We start from the raw sequence: 15296 nt of genomic DNA, 5'->3' as shown, positions 1-15296 counted from the left end.
TAGAGAAAACAGAAGTATGTCTACAGCTAAATCACTGTTTAATCTAAACATAACTATTCACATTAAACCCATCAAACAGGTCACTCAATTCATTTATTTAGGGTATAAATTGACTGTCACCAGTGATCCCCAGACGACACTGAAACACAGAATCAGGCTAGCTTGGGTGGCTTTCCAAAATCACAGCACCATTTTAAAATCAAAAAGTGTGCTGATAACTGTTAAAGTAAAAGTTTATTTAATTTATGTCCTCCCAGTAGTTTTATATGACCTTTGTTGTATCACATGGACTTAACAACTAGCCAATCGCAGTGAGGTAAAATCGCATAATACGTTTATTACGGGACATTGGCTGATGAAAAAAAAATCTATCAAATCCCCATCAAAATACTTCCCTACCGCCTCTATTTGATAAAATCAAAAGTAAAAGCCTGAAACTTTTTGGCCATGTCAAACGATCGATTACTGGCCTATGAAATTTATGCTTTGAGGGTATGTTAGAAGGCAAAAGAGGCAGAGGAAAGCCAAGGAGAAGGTGGAGAGAAAATGTTTTTGATTGGGTGTCTCTGAACAATTGGGCATCCATCAACCAATTTGCCCTGGATCGGGAGGAATGGCAAAAAAATGTTGTGTGGGTTCACAATCCACACTAAGATGTGACTCATGATGATGCCTAGTACAACCCATGGCATGCTCACATGCTGGGTGGGATAATGGGTTTCCAAGGCAATTTAGCATTGTGACAATGACAAATTATATTTTATCCATATGTTATATACTGGGTGGTATGGCGGTGACGTCTATTCTGTTTTGTTGTTGTTTGTCTTATGAAGAGTCTTAGTGTTTCATCTAGCCAGGGTACATTGTATTTTATTAGCACCAAGTCTGTATTTTAACTATCCGAGATTTTTGAATATCTCGATAGATAGAGAGATAGTTCATTTGACATTTATGCATATATGTTTGTTGTAAGTCGTCTAGTGAATGGAATGACCGCTGTTCATTTATCAATGAATAACGAGACGCTTTGTTAGAAAACAATTTGGTTTATTTAATAAACATTCATATACACATAATACGGCAGTGGAGGTGGTGGTGGAGATAGTGTAGGTGGAGAGGGTGTGGTTGCGACTGTGACAGGCAGTTGAGCGTCGTCTGGCCTCCCCTCTCTGCTGTTACTCTCTGACTGACTCCTTTTGTTTATCATTTGACTTTTATGAATTTTCGACCTCGTAATCCGTTAACCAATTTACGTCATTGACCCACATTCTGACCCTCTGTGTTTGCTTTTGGTCTTACTTGCGGCTGAATTATGTCATCTTATTCCCAGGTTTCATTTTTGTCGGTCAGGGTTTAAGTTCATTCGAACTTTGCTCCATTCAACGGTCTGACCCATAAACCGACTTGCGTCATAGGACCAGGTCATCCAATTCCAGGTTCCATTTTTGATGGCCCGGATTTCGAGTACATTCGCACCTCTCCTCTCTCTATAACACATAGACTGGATCATGACAGATACTACTACTTCAAGTTAGAGTGTATCTGGGAGTAACCCATCTCAATTTTGGATGTCACAAGAAGATGCACTTTCAGGTCATACCCAAGACTGACCATATAACATGGAAACCTAAGACAATTTGATATGGAGGAATATAATAATGTACAATTTTAATCTACTTAATGACTGGAAAACAAAAATGAATGACTGTTCAAAATTGAAAAGGAATTTTGAAGCATTTAAACTGCTAAATTCTTAGCAAATCTTTATGTAGTACAAAGACATCCAATCATTTTATAAAAAAACAGATTAAAACAAGATTACTCTATACTATAATTCAATTTAAATTTCAAAATTTCATGGAAAACAACTTTAGTATAAAAGGCATATTCAAATTAAAAATCAAAGTAAAATGAGGCACTAAATTTACAATACAATAAAATACTTTTTAAAACAATTCAACCATTTTTGAGGGTCTTTATTTTTTGTTTTATAATATTTTTCATTTAAACTGTCATAAAAATTATTTGAAGTGGTTTCAAAATCTCTATTAAAGGATTGAAAATTTTGGAAGCTATTTACACCCAATCATTTTATAAATCAAGATTAAAACATCAACTTAACAAAACCAGTTTTTCGGGGGGTTTTTACAACTACCATACATTTTGGCATGTAAGGCAACCTTCAGATATGATGAGGAACAAAATTGGAGCAAATTTTAATAAATTTATCATATATCGGTTATATAAGATGGCTGCTAAATCATGAAGCCATGTTTGTTTAGTCTATGCTAGAGATTTCAACAGCCAGTATCTGATGAAATATTCATGTTTAAAGATGATTTTTTAACTTTAAGGGTCGTCTTATATGCCAAAATATACGGTATTTGGATTAATAATTTAACAAAATGATGCCATAATAAATAAATGTAACTTAAATATTCTATTAAAAAATATTTAAAAAGAAGTCCGTTTCTTAACAAAACAAACTGAGCATGTGAGGTCCCCTTCCACAAGTGAATAATTTACTTTCACCATGACTAATGTTTCTGTAACAGTTTTTTTAAAAATCTAAGGCATAATTATTGATAAAAGTATGAACAAATGTACAATTTGGGGGAAATTTTACCCCTATAATGCCCTCTATAGGGGCAACCAGAGTTATTCCAGAAAATTCATTCTATCAAAAATTTACTTTCACCATGACTAATGTTTGTGCAAAATTTTTAAAAATCCAAGGTGTGGTTATTGAGAAAAGTGCGAACAGAGAGGAGTGAATTATTAAGTCCAATCTCTCCTTTATCGGGGGACCAATAATCAAAACAAAATGAAAGCAAAAAGCACCCCCGGCAACACTGTGCTGATACAGCTAGATTATACTTAGTAGCTCAAATGATTAACTTATTTGTTTTTATAATTATGAAATTTCGACAGGCCCAGCTAGTATGTTCTTAGATGTACTAACAATGTAAGTACCAATGTATAAAGCAAGAACGCAAAATACAAAATGCTTAAAAAAGCACAAATAGACCCAATCTACAATCAGTCGTAATTTATACTTTAAAGAGTTCCGTTTTAGATTATCATGATATAGATTTAGGTATGACTGTGTAAAAAAAAACAAATTATAAAACTAGAGTTATGACAAACACTAAAGAACTTTCCATTATAATAGAACTGCTTCACTGCAGACTATAACACAGTTATATCCAAATCAGATGTTAATAAATATTTGTCATAATCTGCTCTTAAGTATCCAAATTTTGTTGAATACTTTCATAATCTTCTTCGTCAGGGTTTTTGATCACTTTTGGAGGAGGAATCTCTTTCTGGTTTCCCTCCACTTTTTGTTTTTGGCTAAGTGTGGTCACATAGGACCCAGTTTCCAGCTTATCTCTTCATTGGATTTTTAGCCTTCGTCTTGTTTTTGTTTTTTTTTCCATTGCCTCAGGGTCCATTCTGTCGGTTGAAGTGTCCACCTGTTGTCTTGCACATCTATGTTTAATCATTAGTATGGTGATGATGTCATTCACTCAAATCACCTCCCCACAAAACATTCACTCAAATTTGCTGTCTGTTCCACGTGTTTCTTTTTTTTTTTTTTCAAATTGACGTTCACTTCCTTTTTTGTATTTTGTTATTCTAAGTTTTTATGTTAACCCTTATTCTCGAGTAGCTTTTAGCTTTGATAAATTGCCATTAGTCATAAGAAAAAAAAAAGGGTGATTTTCCAGAATAGCTAACAAATAAAAAAAAAATAAAATGGTGAAAAAAATAAATACACAACAAATAAATGTTACCAAAGGCAAGTGAAGTTAATCTTCTACAGACCTGGATCAGTTTTTGTGTTTTAACTTATTTTAAAATGTTTTTTTTTTTGTTTTAATTAAAAATAAAGATTGTGTAAAGCCTGTCAGAAAACAAAATGGTCAAATTTGAGTCATAATTTACCTTGCCTTTAGTAATATTTACTTGTTGTGTATTTATTTTTTCACTCCTTTTTGCTTTGTTAGCTATTCTGAAGAATAACCCCCCCTAAAAAAAAAAATTACTTTTAACTTTTTAAATATATATATTTTTTTATTTATATCTTTCTTTTTTTTGTTCAATCCTTTCATAATCTTCAAGTTTTTTAAACACTTTTGGAGGAGGAATCTCTTTCTGGTTTCCCTCCACTTTTTGTTTTTTGGTTAAATGGTCACATAGGACCCAATTTCAAGCTTATCTCTTCATTGAATTTTTGGTCTTCCTTTTGATCTTTTCCATTTCCTTAGGGTCCATTCTGTCAGTCGAGGTGTCCACCTGTTGTCTTGCACATCTATGTTTACCCATTAGTATGGTGATGATGATGATGATCTCATTCCTTGAAATCAACCACAAAACATATGAAAGTTTTTAAATGATGTTTACTTTGTGAAAGTCTACATATATACTTACTTCTTCTGAGAATTCTGGAGAAGTATTATGATGCAAAACTGTGGCACTGGCGACGGTAGTAAAAACAGACATTCCAGGTCGACCGTAGAAGCACTGCAAAAAAAAGAATGAAATATATCAAATCAAAAAATCCAAATCCATATAAAATACTTAGTTACCATTTAAAAGAACCGATTCATGCCTATATGTCCATATATGCTGCCTTCTTAATCAAATTCTGCCAGCAAGATATCTGTTCACATTACACTTAAATTTCTGCATGTTAGGACTAGAGAAAACAAGCCATGCGTGCGTGGTCCCCCTTTTGTGCTGCATGTGAGATGATGCCACAAAAAATAGTGAAGAAATGATGAATTTGAGAAGTGTGAAGGTTGAGTTAGTCTTAAAAACAAATATTACTTCCGTCATAGTTAAAAATTGAGTAATTTGATTTGAACTTATCACTTTTTTTTGCTTTTTTTGGCCCAATCATGGTGCCTGAAAGTTCGAAGAAATTACAGTGCTCTCAGGGTACTACCTCAACCACTTCTCACGATTGCAATTCAATCATCCCAAGCAACACATTTCCCATTGTCAAACTCATCAACATTGGGAACACCTGTTTCTCCAATTCCATGATGCAAAACTTTTGTGACCCCTTTTGAGCTTCTTGGAATGCCGAATCACAGTGAATATGGACAAACCATACAGTTCCATGCCTTAAGACATGTATATTTGAATTCAATACCATGGAAAACCACTATAGACATACGTATCAAGTTTTTGAGTTATATGAAAAAAGAGCTTCAAAAAGACGCGTTTTAATACTAAAAGTCCCAGAGGGATGCGAACAAGAATTGTGCCAGGGTCACCCATACTGGATTTATATTAATAATGGTTTCTACATTTTTGCTAAGTTTCAGGAAAATCTAATGGATAGATCAAACACTATGGAGCAAAAAGTGTCATTTTGGGCCATTTTTTACCTCTTTTGAGCCCCTGGGGATACCAAATCCCAATGTAAATGGATAACGGTGAAGGTTCAGGCCTTAACACATGCATATTTGAGTTGATCACCATGTAAAAACCACTATATAGTCACACATATCAAGTTTTTGAGAAATATGAAAAAAGAGCCACAAAAGGGGGCATTTTTAGTGTTAAAAGTCTCTGGGGCTGCGAACCAGAATTTTGCCAGAGTCACTCATACTGGATTTATCTTAACAATGGGCTCCACATTTCGGCCAAGTTTCAGGAAAATCTAATGGATGGATCAAAAGTTATGGGGCAAAACGTGTAACTTTGGGGCATTTTTTTTTACCTCTTTTGAGCCGCTCGGGATGCAAACAGAATTTTCGCAAAAAAAAAAAAAAATTTTTTTTTCACTTTGCACATCTATTTAATGAAATACAATTTGTGGCAAAATTTCAGGAAAAACTAATGGACGGTTATCTGGCAATCATTCGGACGCAGACGCCACTGAAAACATAGGTCCATCTCCGATAAATCAGGGGACCAAAAAAGGGCCTAAAGCGATAAGTTAGTTTGGAAGTCAATATCTAAAAGCTACCCAATGCATGACAGCATGTAAATTGGACGTTAAACTGAAGATTACCAGAGTAATTTTGTGAACAAACATTATTCAGCTCCGAGAAATTAATTTAAGATGGCTAAATGGTAGCACATGAATAGTGTAAAAGTGTTTTTTTTTTAGCGCATGCTAAAAATATCAAGTGTATAACACTTACCCGCAGTGGGATGGCTCCATCATCATCCGAATCTCTAAATTCTACGCAACAGGCAATATTGCGTGCCTGAAACAGAAAAATGTTTTTTTAAATATTTACTGTATTATCAAACAGAAAATAATTTTATATTTCATAAATCATGTGATTAAAATAAAAACGAATGTGGTTTCGCTGAATCATTGTAAGTTTAATCCATGTATAACATAGTACAAACATCCACAGTAAATCCACAATAACACATCATTAAGCAAATTTTGATTCTTAAAAATGGTCTTGAAATGAAAAACTTTTTAAATTAGAATTTGTAAGCCAATACAATGTACATTTAAAATTTTTTTTTTTTAGATAAACATTAATTTATTTAAAAATTAATAGTAACTCAGTTCTGGCATTAGCATCTTCATCGTGCATAGAAACAATTTGATTTTTTTCTACTTATGACATGGTGTCACTAGAAAATCTAAGCCCACTATTTTTGTTTCAAATGTTTCAATCAGGAGGACTGTGTGTGGTTTGCATAAAATGAATTACAAATTTTTTCCTCCTTTTATGTAAGTGTAGTGTGAATTAAAATTTTTAAGTTAGAAAGACAATTACAATGCAGATTAAGATCTTTTTGTTACATTTGTTTTCCTCCTTTTAATCAAATATTACCATTTCAGCTTAAAAAAAAAAAAAATGGTACAGTTTATGTTCAATATGATATAACTAACATTTTTACAAGCATAGATATGTACACAAATAGCATTTATATGTTACATATTAGGGGCCAGTGATGATTAAATTAGCTAGTGTGAATTTTGACAAGGGTCATTAAGTGCATGTCATAATGCAGATTGGTACAACAGAATCGTCCCCCGATATGAGTGACGTAAAGTTAAAGCAGAGGGCAGCAAGTCAAATGGTAGACAAAACAGTCAAGACAGAAACCAAGATTTTTTTAAGATTAGCCTTTCAATGGAAGCTGTGTGAATGAGACACTGCCAATAATGTAGAAATAATCTAAGATAAACATTACCTTGTGTCTGTCCATGTGCATCACTCACTTCCTTAACTCAGAAAGTTTAAGTAAATAACTAGCCAAGACAATATTAGTCTCTCTCTCCTAAGTGCATTCTCTCCAAATAAAACCTTGACGAAAACTCAGCAAATGTCTCCTGATATATGACTTTCTGCATAAAAAACAAGTGTATTTCTATAGCAACTACTAGATGAAATAGCAATCACGAAATGAAGACAAATTTTTGTTATTGATATTAGATGGTTAAGCATCAGAACTATTAGAATTTCTGTGAAGATCAATCGTGGGTCAACATGAAGGTGGTCATAGTCAACAAAAATAGCAGGAAATTTTTCAATATCCCTTTTCTACTGTTAATAGAATGATCGTATAATTCACAAGAGAGGACAAAGAATGCACAAAACCTCATCCAGGTTGCCCTGGGCTCTCCGAAAGAACCTTGCATCTTGTGAAAAGCAATATGTAAAAGGATCCTCGGTGCAAAGCTTCTGACATTGCAACACAAGCTGATGTCAGTTCCAGAACAGCTGTCCGGAATTTTCACAAGCTGGGCTACTATGGTACAGCTGCAAAAAGGAAACCTCTTTTTCGTCTTGCCAATATCAAGCGCAGAAAAGATTGGGGCTCGTGAAATGGTAGAGAGACCCATAACCTTTTGGACCAATCTCATTATATCCGAGTCACGATTTGCATTATTTCTCGACAATGGAAAGGTATGGGTATGGAGGCTCCCTCACCAAGAGTTTGACTTAAACTGCAGCTAACACTGGAACTAAGATTTCTCGGTCATAGTATAGAGTGCAATTTGGAGTGATGGTCGCTCAGACCTGGTGGAACGCAAAGGAAACATCAATTCTGTTAAACATGTTTCAATATTACATAAAGGACTCTTATCAATATTCTCAAGTGGTCAAATGAACCAAGTTAACTATTTATGAAAGACTGAGCTTCTTTTAACTCTGCTAGGGCGACACGACATTGGATGAGCCAAAATGGGATTAATTCCATGGCCAAATCAGTCCCCGGATATGAACCCAACTGAAAACCTTTGGGGCATGTTAGACGGGAACCTTCGCAAAAAGAAACGGAAGTCATCTCCTAAGCCTGAACTTTTAGCATCATTGCGTCAGACATGGCAAGAAATTCCTCAAGATGATATTCGTCAACTGACTAATACCATACCTAGAAGGGTCCTAGCATTAAAAACAGCAAAGGGAAGGTCAAACAAGTATTGATATTAAATTTGTGACGATTTATTTTTGATTTTGTTCCATAAATTATATGTTTATGGAAATAAACTGTTTCTGTGGATGTCTGTTCTTTTCTGTCATGTCTGTGTAATTTCATGTGGTGTCTGCGTAGACATCTTTCTGGTGCTGAAGTGAATAAAAAGACCTGAGGTATATCAGAATGACCATTGCGGAGATCATAGGCCAAAATGATTCTCAATCAAGCAATGAAAAGAGTGAGCAAGTCATAGAGGATTAGAGTGCACAAAAAAAAAAAAAAAAATTAACAAAACCTGAAACCGCAGATTCTCTGACCAATTGTTTGCTATCAGAACAAGAATCAAACCGGTTAAAGAACATTTTTGGACACCCATATCTCCGCAAATAGCCATGCTTTTTTTTCCAGCATGTCACCTATACAATTTCCTGTAGTCACACCTCCCTTCAGTTGTGTATTGTTTATTTAGCAAACAGTTATTTGGTTTCTACTTTATGTCAGTGTTTTTTTGTTTTGTCTTACTGCAGCCACCAGGTGCAATCCTTCCACTTATCCGGGTGGCATCCTGGTTTAGTTACAGCTCTCATATGTGATCACATGTTATAAAATAGGTAACATCCTGTCTTACTAATATCCTCAATGCAATCAACATTTGCAGTTCTTTCTTTTTTTTATGGCACAAAATAGGTGAACAAAGTAGAAGACAGTTTCTTCAAATTCATAAAACTATTTTATCATTTCTCAAAATGATAAAACAAGACTTTTTCATGGATGCAAAATACTCCACTCCTAAAATAGAGAAATGTGTATTTATTTGTATGTGTGTGTACTAGCTAACTTTTAAAAAAATGAGTTTTTCAGATACACACATTTATAAGATTAAATGAAAGATGAGGAATAAAAGTTATAACTTTATTATATGATCAGAACAATAAGGAAACGTTAAAGAAAAATGAAAAAAAACTCTTTATGCCATGGCATTTTGAAGGTAAATGCTTCAAACAATAAAAGGTCAATCCACATAACTGAAACCGTGGTATGTTTCCAAAATATGTAACATAGTTTTAAATACTGTGTGTGTGCGTGTATACATACATACATACATACATACATACATACATACACACAAAGTATTCAAAACTATGCTACATATTTTGGAAACATACCACGGTTTCAGTTATGTGGATTGACCTTTTACTGTTGAAAGCATTATTGGCTATTGATTATGATATTATACCCAATATATAGCAGTGATTTCAAAAGTAATAATAAAAATATGACTTTAGTGCCATCAGGTAGAATCGAAACCAAAACATATAGCCTTAGTTGTTACCGTTTGAGCTATCATCAGCTAGATAAGAAATAGTAAAAATAAATCGACCAGCGTACAAATGTATATTTACACAGATTACTCCTCAGACAAGGTCAATTTTATACATAGAAAACAACGGTCCACAAAAAACGTCCTGTGCTACTTTCTGATCTTGCATCTTGGAGGAGATGCACTTTGAAAAACTGAAGACTAACAGACAGACACACAGACATAGTGAGCTTTATAAATATAGATTAATATATGAAAGCTCAGATTGATATAAGCTATTGATCATTGAACTTAATTTAAATTGCAGCTTTGAACTACATACCAGAGACTTGATGTTTGTTGATTAAAAAAAAAACAAATTTATCTCAGTAAAACTGTTCAGTGCCTGTATTTAGACAAAATTAATTATCTACAATATATATATATATATATATATATATATATATATATATATATATATATAACAACTGAAGTTACCATCAGTCATTTTTTAAAATTTTATTTGTTAAAAAAACAAGAAAAATATTAAACAATAAATAAATTTTTTTAAATAATAACTTGATACCTTTTCGTTCTCGATTTCCTTAAATGCTTGAAATGAATTTGTCAGTTTATTATTTTTATTTTCAGTTTTTTATTTAATCTTCATCCCAAATAAGGCAAGTGCCACTTTGAAGTAGGGGGCTACTATCGGGGACATAATTTGTGGGGGCATTATGAAGGGAGATGAGTAGAAATATGTTTGTTCACATTACACTTGAACTTCTGCATATCAGTACAGTTGGGAAAGCAATATCCCGGAAAGGAGTTCCAAAGACTTGCAGTTCTGGGGAAGAAACTATTGGAGTAAAAGGCTTTCTTATACCTAGGAATCTCTACTGTAAAGGGGTGGGAGTTAGTTGCTTGTCGGGTTTGTCGGGAGTAGTCACATCGAGGAGGCACAAGTGATTGCAGTTCGTCAGAGCACTCACCATTAAAATACTTATAGAACAGGCAGAGGGATGCAACATTTCGTCGATGGGACAGAGGCTGAAGCTTAGATGACAGTTCAGGACCTATCAGGTTGGCGACTCTCTTTTGAACCCTATCCAGGAGTGAGAAACAAGCAGCAGATGCACCAGCCCAAATGCAACAACAATACTCCATACATGGGCGAATGGTGGCCTTATAGAGGTACAGGATATTTTCAGGCATAAGTAATTTTCTAGCATGGCAGAAAGAGAGCCCACCTTTTTTGCAGCAGCCTTGGCAATGCTCTCAATGTATATATTCCAGTTCACGTACCTTGTAAATGTTAGGCCAAGGAGTTTAAAGGAAGTACTTTCAGGCAGTGTATTTTTAGCCATTGTTATTGGTGGTAGGAAAGGTTTCTTGTAGTTATTGAAGGAAACAAGTTTAGTCTTGACAGCATTGAATGTGACCATCCATTTTTGTCCCCATTCCACTACACATTGGAGGTCATCCTCTAGTGATTTTGCCATTTCCTTAGATATGTGTTCATTTGTTTTCCCCTCATGCCTGTTCTAGAGAGTGGTGTCATCGGCAAATATACCCATCTCCGAAACAATTTTATCAGGGAGGTCATTTATGAATACCAGGAACAATAAAGGTTCAAGGATAGACCCCTGGGGTACTCCCGCATTTATATCATATTGTTTAGATGTACGACCGTCGAAGACAACTTGGATTTTTCTATTACTTACATTGTGTATTCTTCCAGTGATTCCATATAATAAAATTTTCCTTAGAAGACCATCGTGCCATACCCTGTCAAAAGCCTTAGATATATCAAGGGCTACCGCTCTACCCTCCCCTGTTTTGTCCAGTGAACGGTATATATGTTCAGAGACTACAGTTAAGATATCTGCTGTTGAACGGGCTTGCCTGAATCCATATTGTTTGTCGGTCAGGAGTTTAGTAGCTGTTAGGTGTTGGACTAGGGCTTGATTAACTAAGGACGCAAATATTTTGGGGAAAAGTGGGAGAAGGCTAATGGGATGATAATTTAGTCGGTCAGTTCTTTCACCAGAATTTTTGAAGACTGGTACCACAGAAGCAGTTTTCCAGCAGTCAGGAAAGCAAGATTCGTTAAGGCATTTATTGTAAAGTTTGGAGAGAACTGGAGCAATCTCAGCAGAGCATTTTTTTATTAGCACAGCCGGGCTGAGGTCTGGTCCACATGCTTTTGAGGTGTCTAGCTTTTTTATGATACCATGCACCTAAGAAGGGGTGATTTTCAAATCGTCTAGTGTGGCGTCTGTCCGCAAAGGAAAGTCGGGGAGGGAGTGGTGTGCCAGGTCCAGTGTGGAGTTTGAGGCAAACCGACTAGCAAGCAGATTTGCCTTGTCAGTTGCCGTGCAAGCAACCTCATGATTGTTTGATAATGGGAGAATTGTTGACTGCCCATTATTTACTACACTGTTGTAGATTTTCCAAAAATCATGGGTCCCTAATTTCCGTGCTTCAATGCGTTTCCTGGTGGCTTCAGTGTAACCTGTCTTAGCTGTCTCTATTACTCTCTTACAATTATTTCTAGCTTCTATGTACTTCTGTCTGTTTGAACTGGACTTATGTCGGTTGAATCTGTGGAACGCATGCTGCTTTAACAGAATCGCAGCTGCATAAGCAGAGGTAAACCATTGAGGATAGTGGGATTTTCTATAGAATTTCCGTGTGGGAACATGTGCCTCAATTGCAGTTTTTAACCATTCAGTGGTCTCATTTGCACACTGTTCAGCTGGGAGAGAAAAGATATTTTGCCATGGGGCATCTCTGATGAATTCTGATGGCTTCCCAGTCGGTTTTTTTGTAATACCTCGTTGTTTTGAGTAGTGGGTCTTCAGTTTTAGGGCGAGAATTTAGGGTGATTTCTACCATCATCACAGCGTGATCAGCATTCCCATGTGGGCTGTGGGCATTTGTTGTACAATCATCGGGAACTTTTGTCAGAAATAGATCTAGAAGTGAGGCATGTTGGTCTTGCTGGTCTGGGAAACGTGTCATGAATGTAACCTGCAAAACTGAGATAGGGAATCGGATATAGCGAAGCTATGTGTTGTGCTACCAGCTCCGTCTGTGTAATTAGAGAATCCAAGCCAGTTAACACACACACACACACACACACTTATCAGACAAGTTAGCAAGAAAACAATTGGTCGAATCCATTTCAAGCATTAGGGAAATTGAAAGTGCATATCTATTTTCATTTTTTTCTTTCTGCTTTGCAATTTATGCCCCCCCCCCCGTTTTTTTTTTTTTTTTGCTGTTTTTTTTTTTTTTTTTAATTCTTATTAACGTAATCGATTCAGAAGTTATTTTATATAAACATGAATATTCGTGCGGATAGTGGCGAAGGATAATTTTTTTCTCGTAATTTTCGACGGCCCGTGTATACTCGTTGAGTAACGAGACTGCAGATGACGGTGAAAAGTGCTGACATCACTAAAACTAATTTCAGGAAATCATATTTCTAAGGGAGGTAACTTAGCACTACTTTTACAAGTGCATGGGAGATAACTCAATTAAACTTACCAAAGGATTTATAAAACGGTGACTGAACTGCTCCTGCCACAATTGATGAGTTAAATACAAATGAGAATTATGAGATTATAGACATTTTAAATGTATCCAAGTATCTCTACATCAAACTTTGTCTATCCATCATACGTAATTTTAAAATAGCAATTCCCGCACTAAAACTTGAGTCTTACTATCAAAAGTAGCAACTTCATTTATTTGGCAATTTTTTTATTTTATTTTATTTTATTTTTTTGCTTAGGATACATACCCTTTTATAAATTAATTATTGCAAAAAGGGTGGTCCTTGAAATCCTGTCAATGATGTAAATCTCGATGTGTATTTTGTAACAAATATTTAACAAAAGCAAATAATTTTACAAAAGTAATAAATAAATGTGAATGAACAAAACAAAACTTCGTAAACGAAACAATGTTAAAAATCAATGTTACCGAACGAAAACACGAGATATAACATCGATACTGTTCTTGAATACAGATAACGACACTTGTCTCTTCTCTTGTCACCGCCACACGAATTCCATCAAATGAAAACAAAACAATGGCTTCGGCTCGGTTTTGTTCGTTAATTACATTTTTAATATACCTTGTCTCGGGTTTTATTATCCAATTAACGTTCTTTTTTTGTTTTTTGTTTTTTTTGTAAACTTTAATATTGCTGAAATCTTTTTTTTTTTTTTCTTTTAGAAAATTTAAAAAAATTTCTTAAAAGTGTAATACTGTTCAAAATACTGCTGCAAATCAGAAGCATAAAATCAAGATTTATCTCCCTTACATTATTAGCATAACCTCAAGCAGGCCTTTCAAACCACAATTTACACACTTCATTTTATACGTTTTAAGAGAAGATGGATGAGAAGGAAATAGGGGATCCATACATTTCTTCAACAGTATAAGTGCATAATTGAACATCAGAGATAAAATAGAATTCGAACTCAGCTTAACTGATCTTATACTCTGTAACCAGATACATTATTAGCCCAATCACCCCCCCACCACCATATACACACACACACTCTTAAAAAAAAGGTAAGCTCTTCAACGTCATTTTTATTTTCCCATTTATTTTTATATATTTTTCTTTAATTATTTTTTTTATCAATTTTTCTAATTAATTTCTTTGAAATGTTTTCCGGTAAAAAAAAACTATTTATGAATATTTTTAATTTTTTAAAAATATTTTCATATACATTTACTGTTGATTGTTTTTTTTAGTGGTTCTTATCAAGAATTCCTCTTATATTATAAGACAAAAATAAAGAAAACTCAATATGATGCATGTACGTGTGAGAGAAAGAAAATTTCATCTTTCGAAAGATCACATAACAAATTGATCAAGTAGTTATATTTTAGGAAAAAAAATAAAAAATAAAAATTTATGAGTAAGAGAAAAACAACTGTCTTGTGTCACCATCTTGAAAATAAACTCAAGAAACAAGGGAGATACCTCAACAATAATTCAAACTTGAGATTTTTGTTGTAACGTCTACAAATTCCCATTAATCACTTAAAAATGATTTTCTTTATAAAAATAAAACTACTTCAATGATTTTTGGCATATATTTTCGTCTATTCTGGACAAAAACTGTTGGGTTTTATAGCACGTCAATAGTCATCGAGTCACTTTATGTCAAAACTGTACATGTCTTGTATAAGATTGGTTTGTCGATTACTCGTTTTGTAGGGACCTTAACAAGTATTACCATAATGTCAAAGTGGACCTTGAAGTAATGACAACTAATAACTCCACATTTCTTAAAGTTCTTCAATGAGAGTCTCATCACCAGATGCACTTTAAAATAATACCTGGAACAACTCTGATGGTGAATTTGATATAAAGGAAATGGTTTGTGTCTAAAATTACCTTTACATTAAAAAACAAAGAAAAATCTATATCATCTGTGACAAAAAGAATTTTTTTTTTAAATCACATAAATTGATCCAGTATTTTAAAAAAATAATTTTTAATCAATTAATAAAAATTTTCTAATCAATTAATGAGAATTCATAGGCATTACAACATAAATTT

General features: G+C 34.2%; 1 protein-coding gene across 23 annotated transcripts in view; it reads right to left on the bottom strand.

The window, feature by feature from the left end:
• The window catches only part of LOC145287890 (dedicator of cytokinesis protein 9-like), a 718435-nt gene that overhangs the window by 363341 nt on the left and 339798 nt on the right, over positions 1-15296 (bottom strand). For all 23 annotated transcript variants that reach the window (XM_080135819.1, XM_080135816.1, XM_080135818.1 and 20 more), the window contains 2 exons: positions 6162-6227; positions 4435-4527 (listed from right to left, as the gene is read on the bottom strand). In XM_080135819.1, the coding sequence (XP_079991945.1) occupies positions 4435-4527; positions 6162-6227 (159 nt within the window). The remainder of the gene's footprint in view (positions 1-4434; positions 4528-6161; positions 6228-15296) is intronic.

This window comes from Euprymna scolopes, chromosome 11 (assembly GCF_053919585.1).
Source record: "Euprymna scolopes isolate OS-2025 chromosome 11, ASM5391958v1, whole genome shotgun sequence".
In the NCBI taxonomy this organism is placed as follows: domain Eukaryota; kingdom Metazoa; phylum Mollusca; class Cephalopoda; order Sepiida; family Sepiolidae; genus Euprymna; species Euprymna scolopes.
The sequence above is the reverse complement of the archived record's forward strand: the minus strand, read 5'-3'. Positions and strand labels throughout refer to the sequence as shown.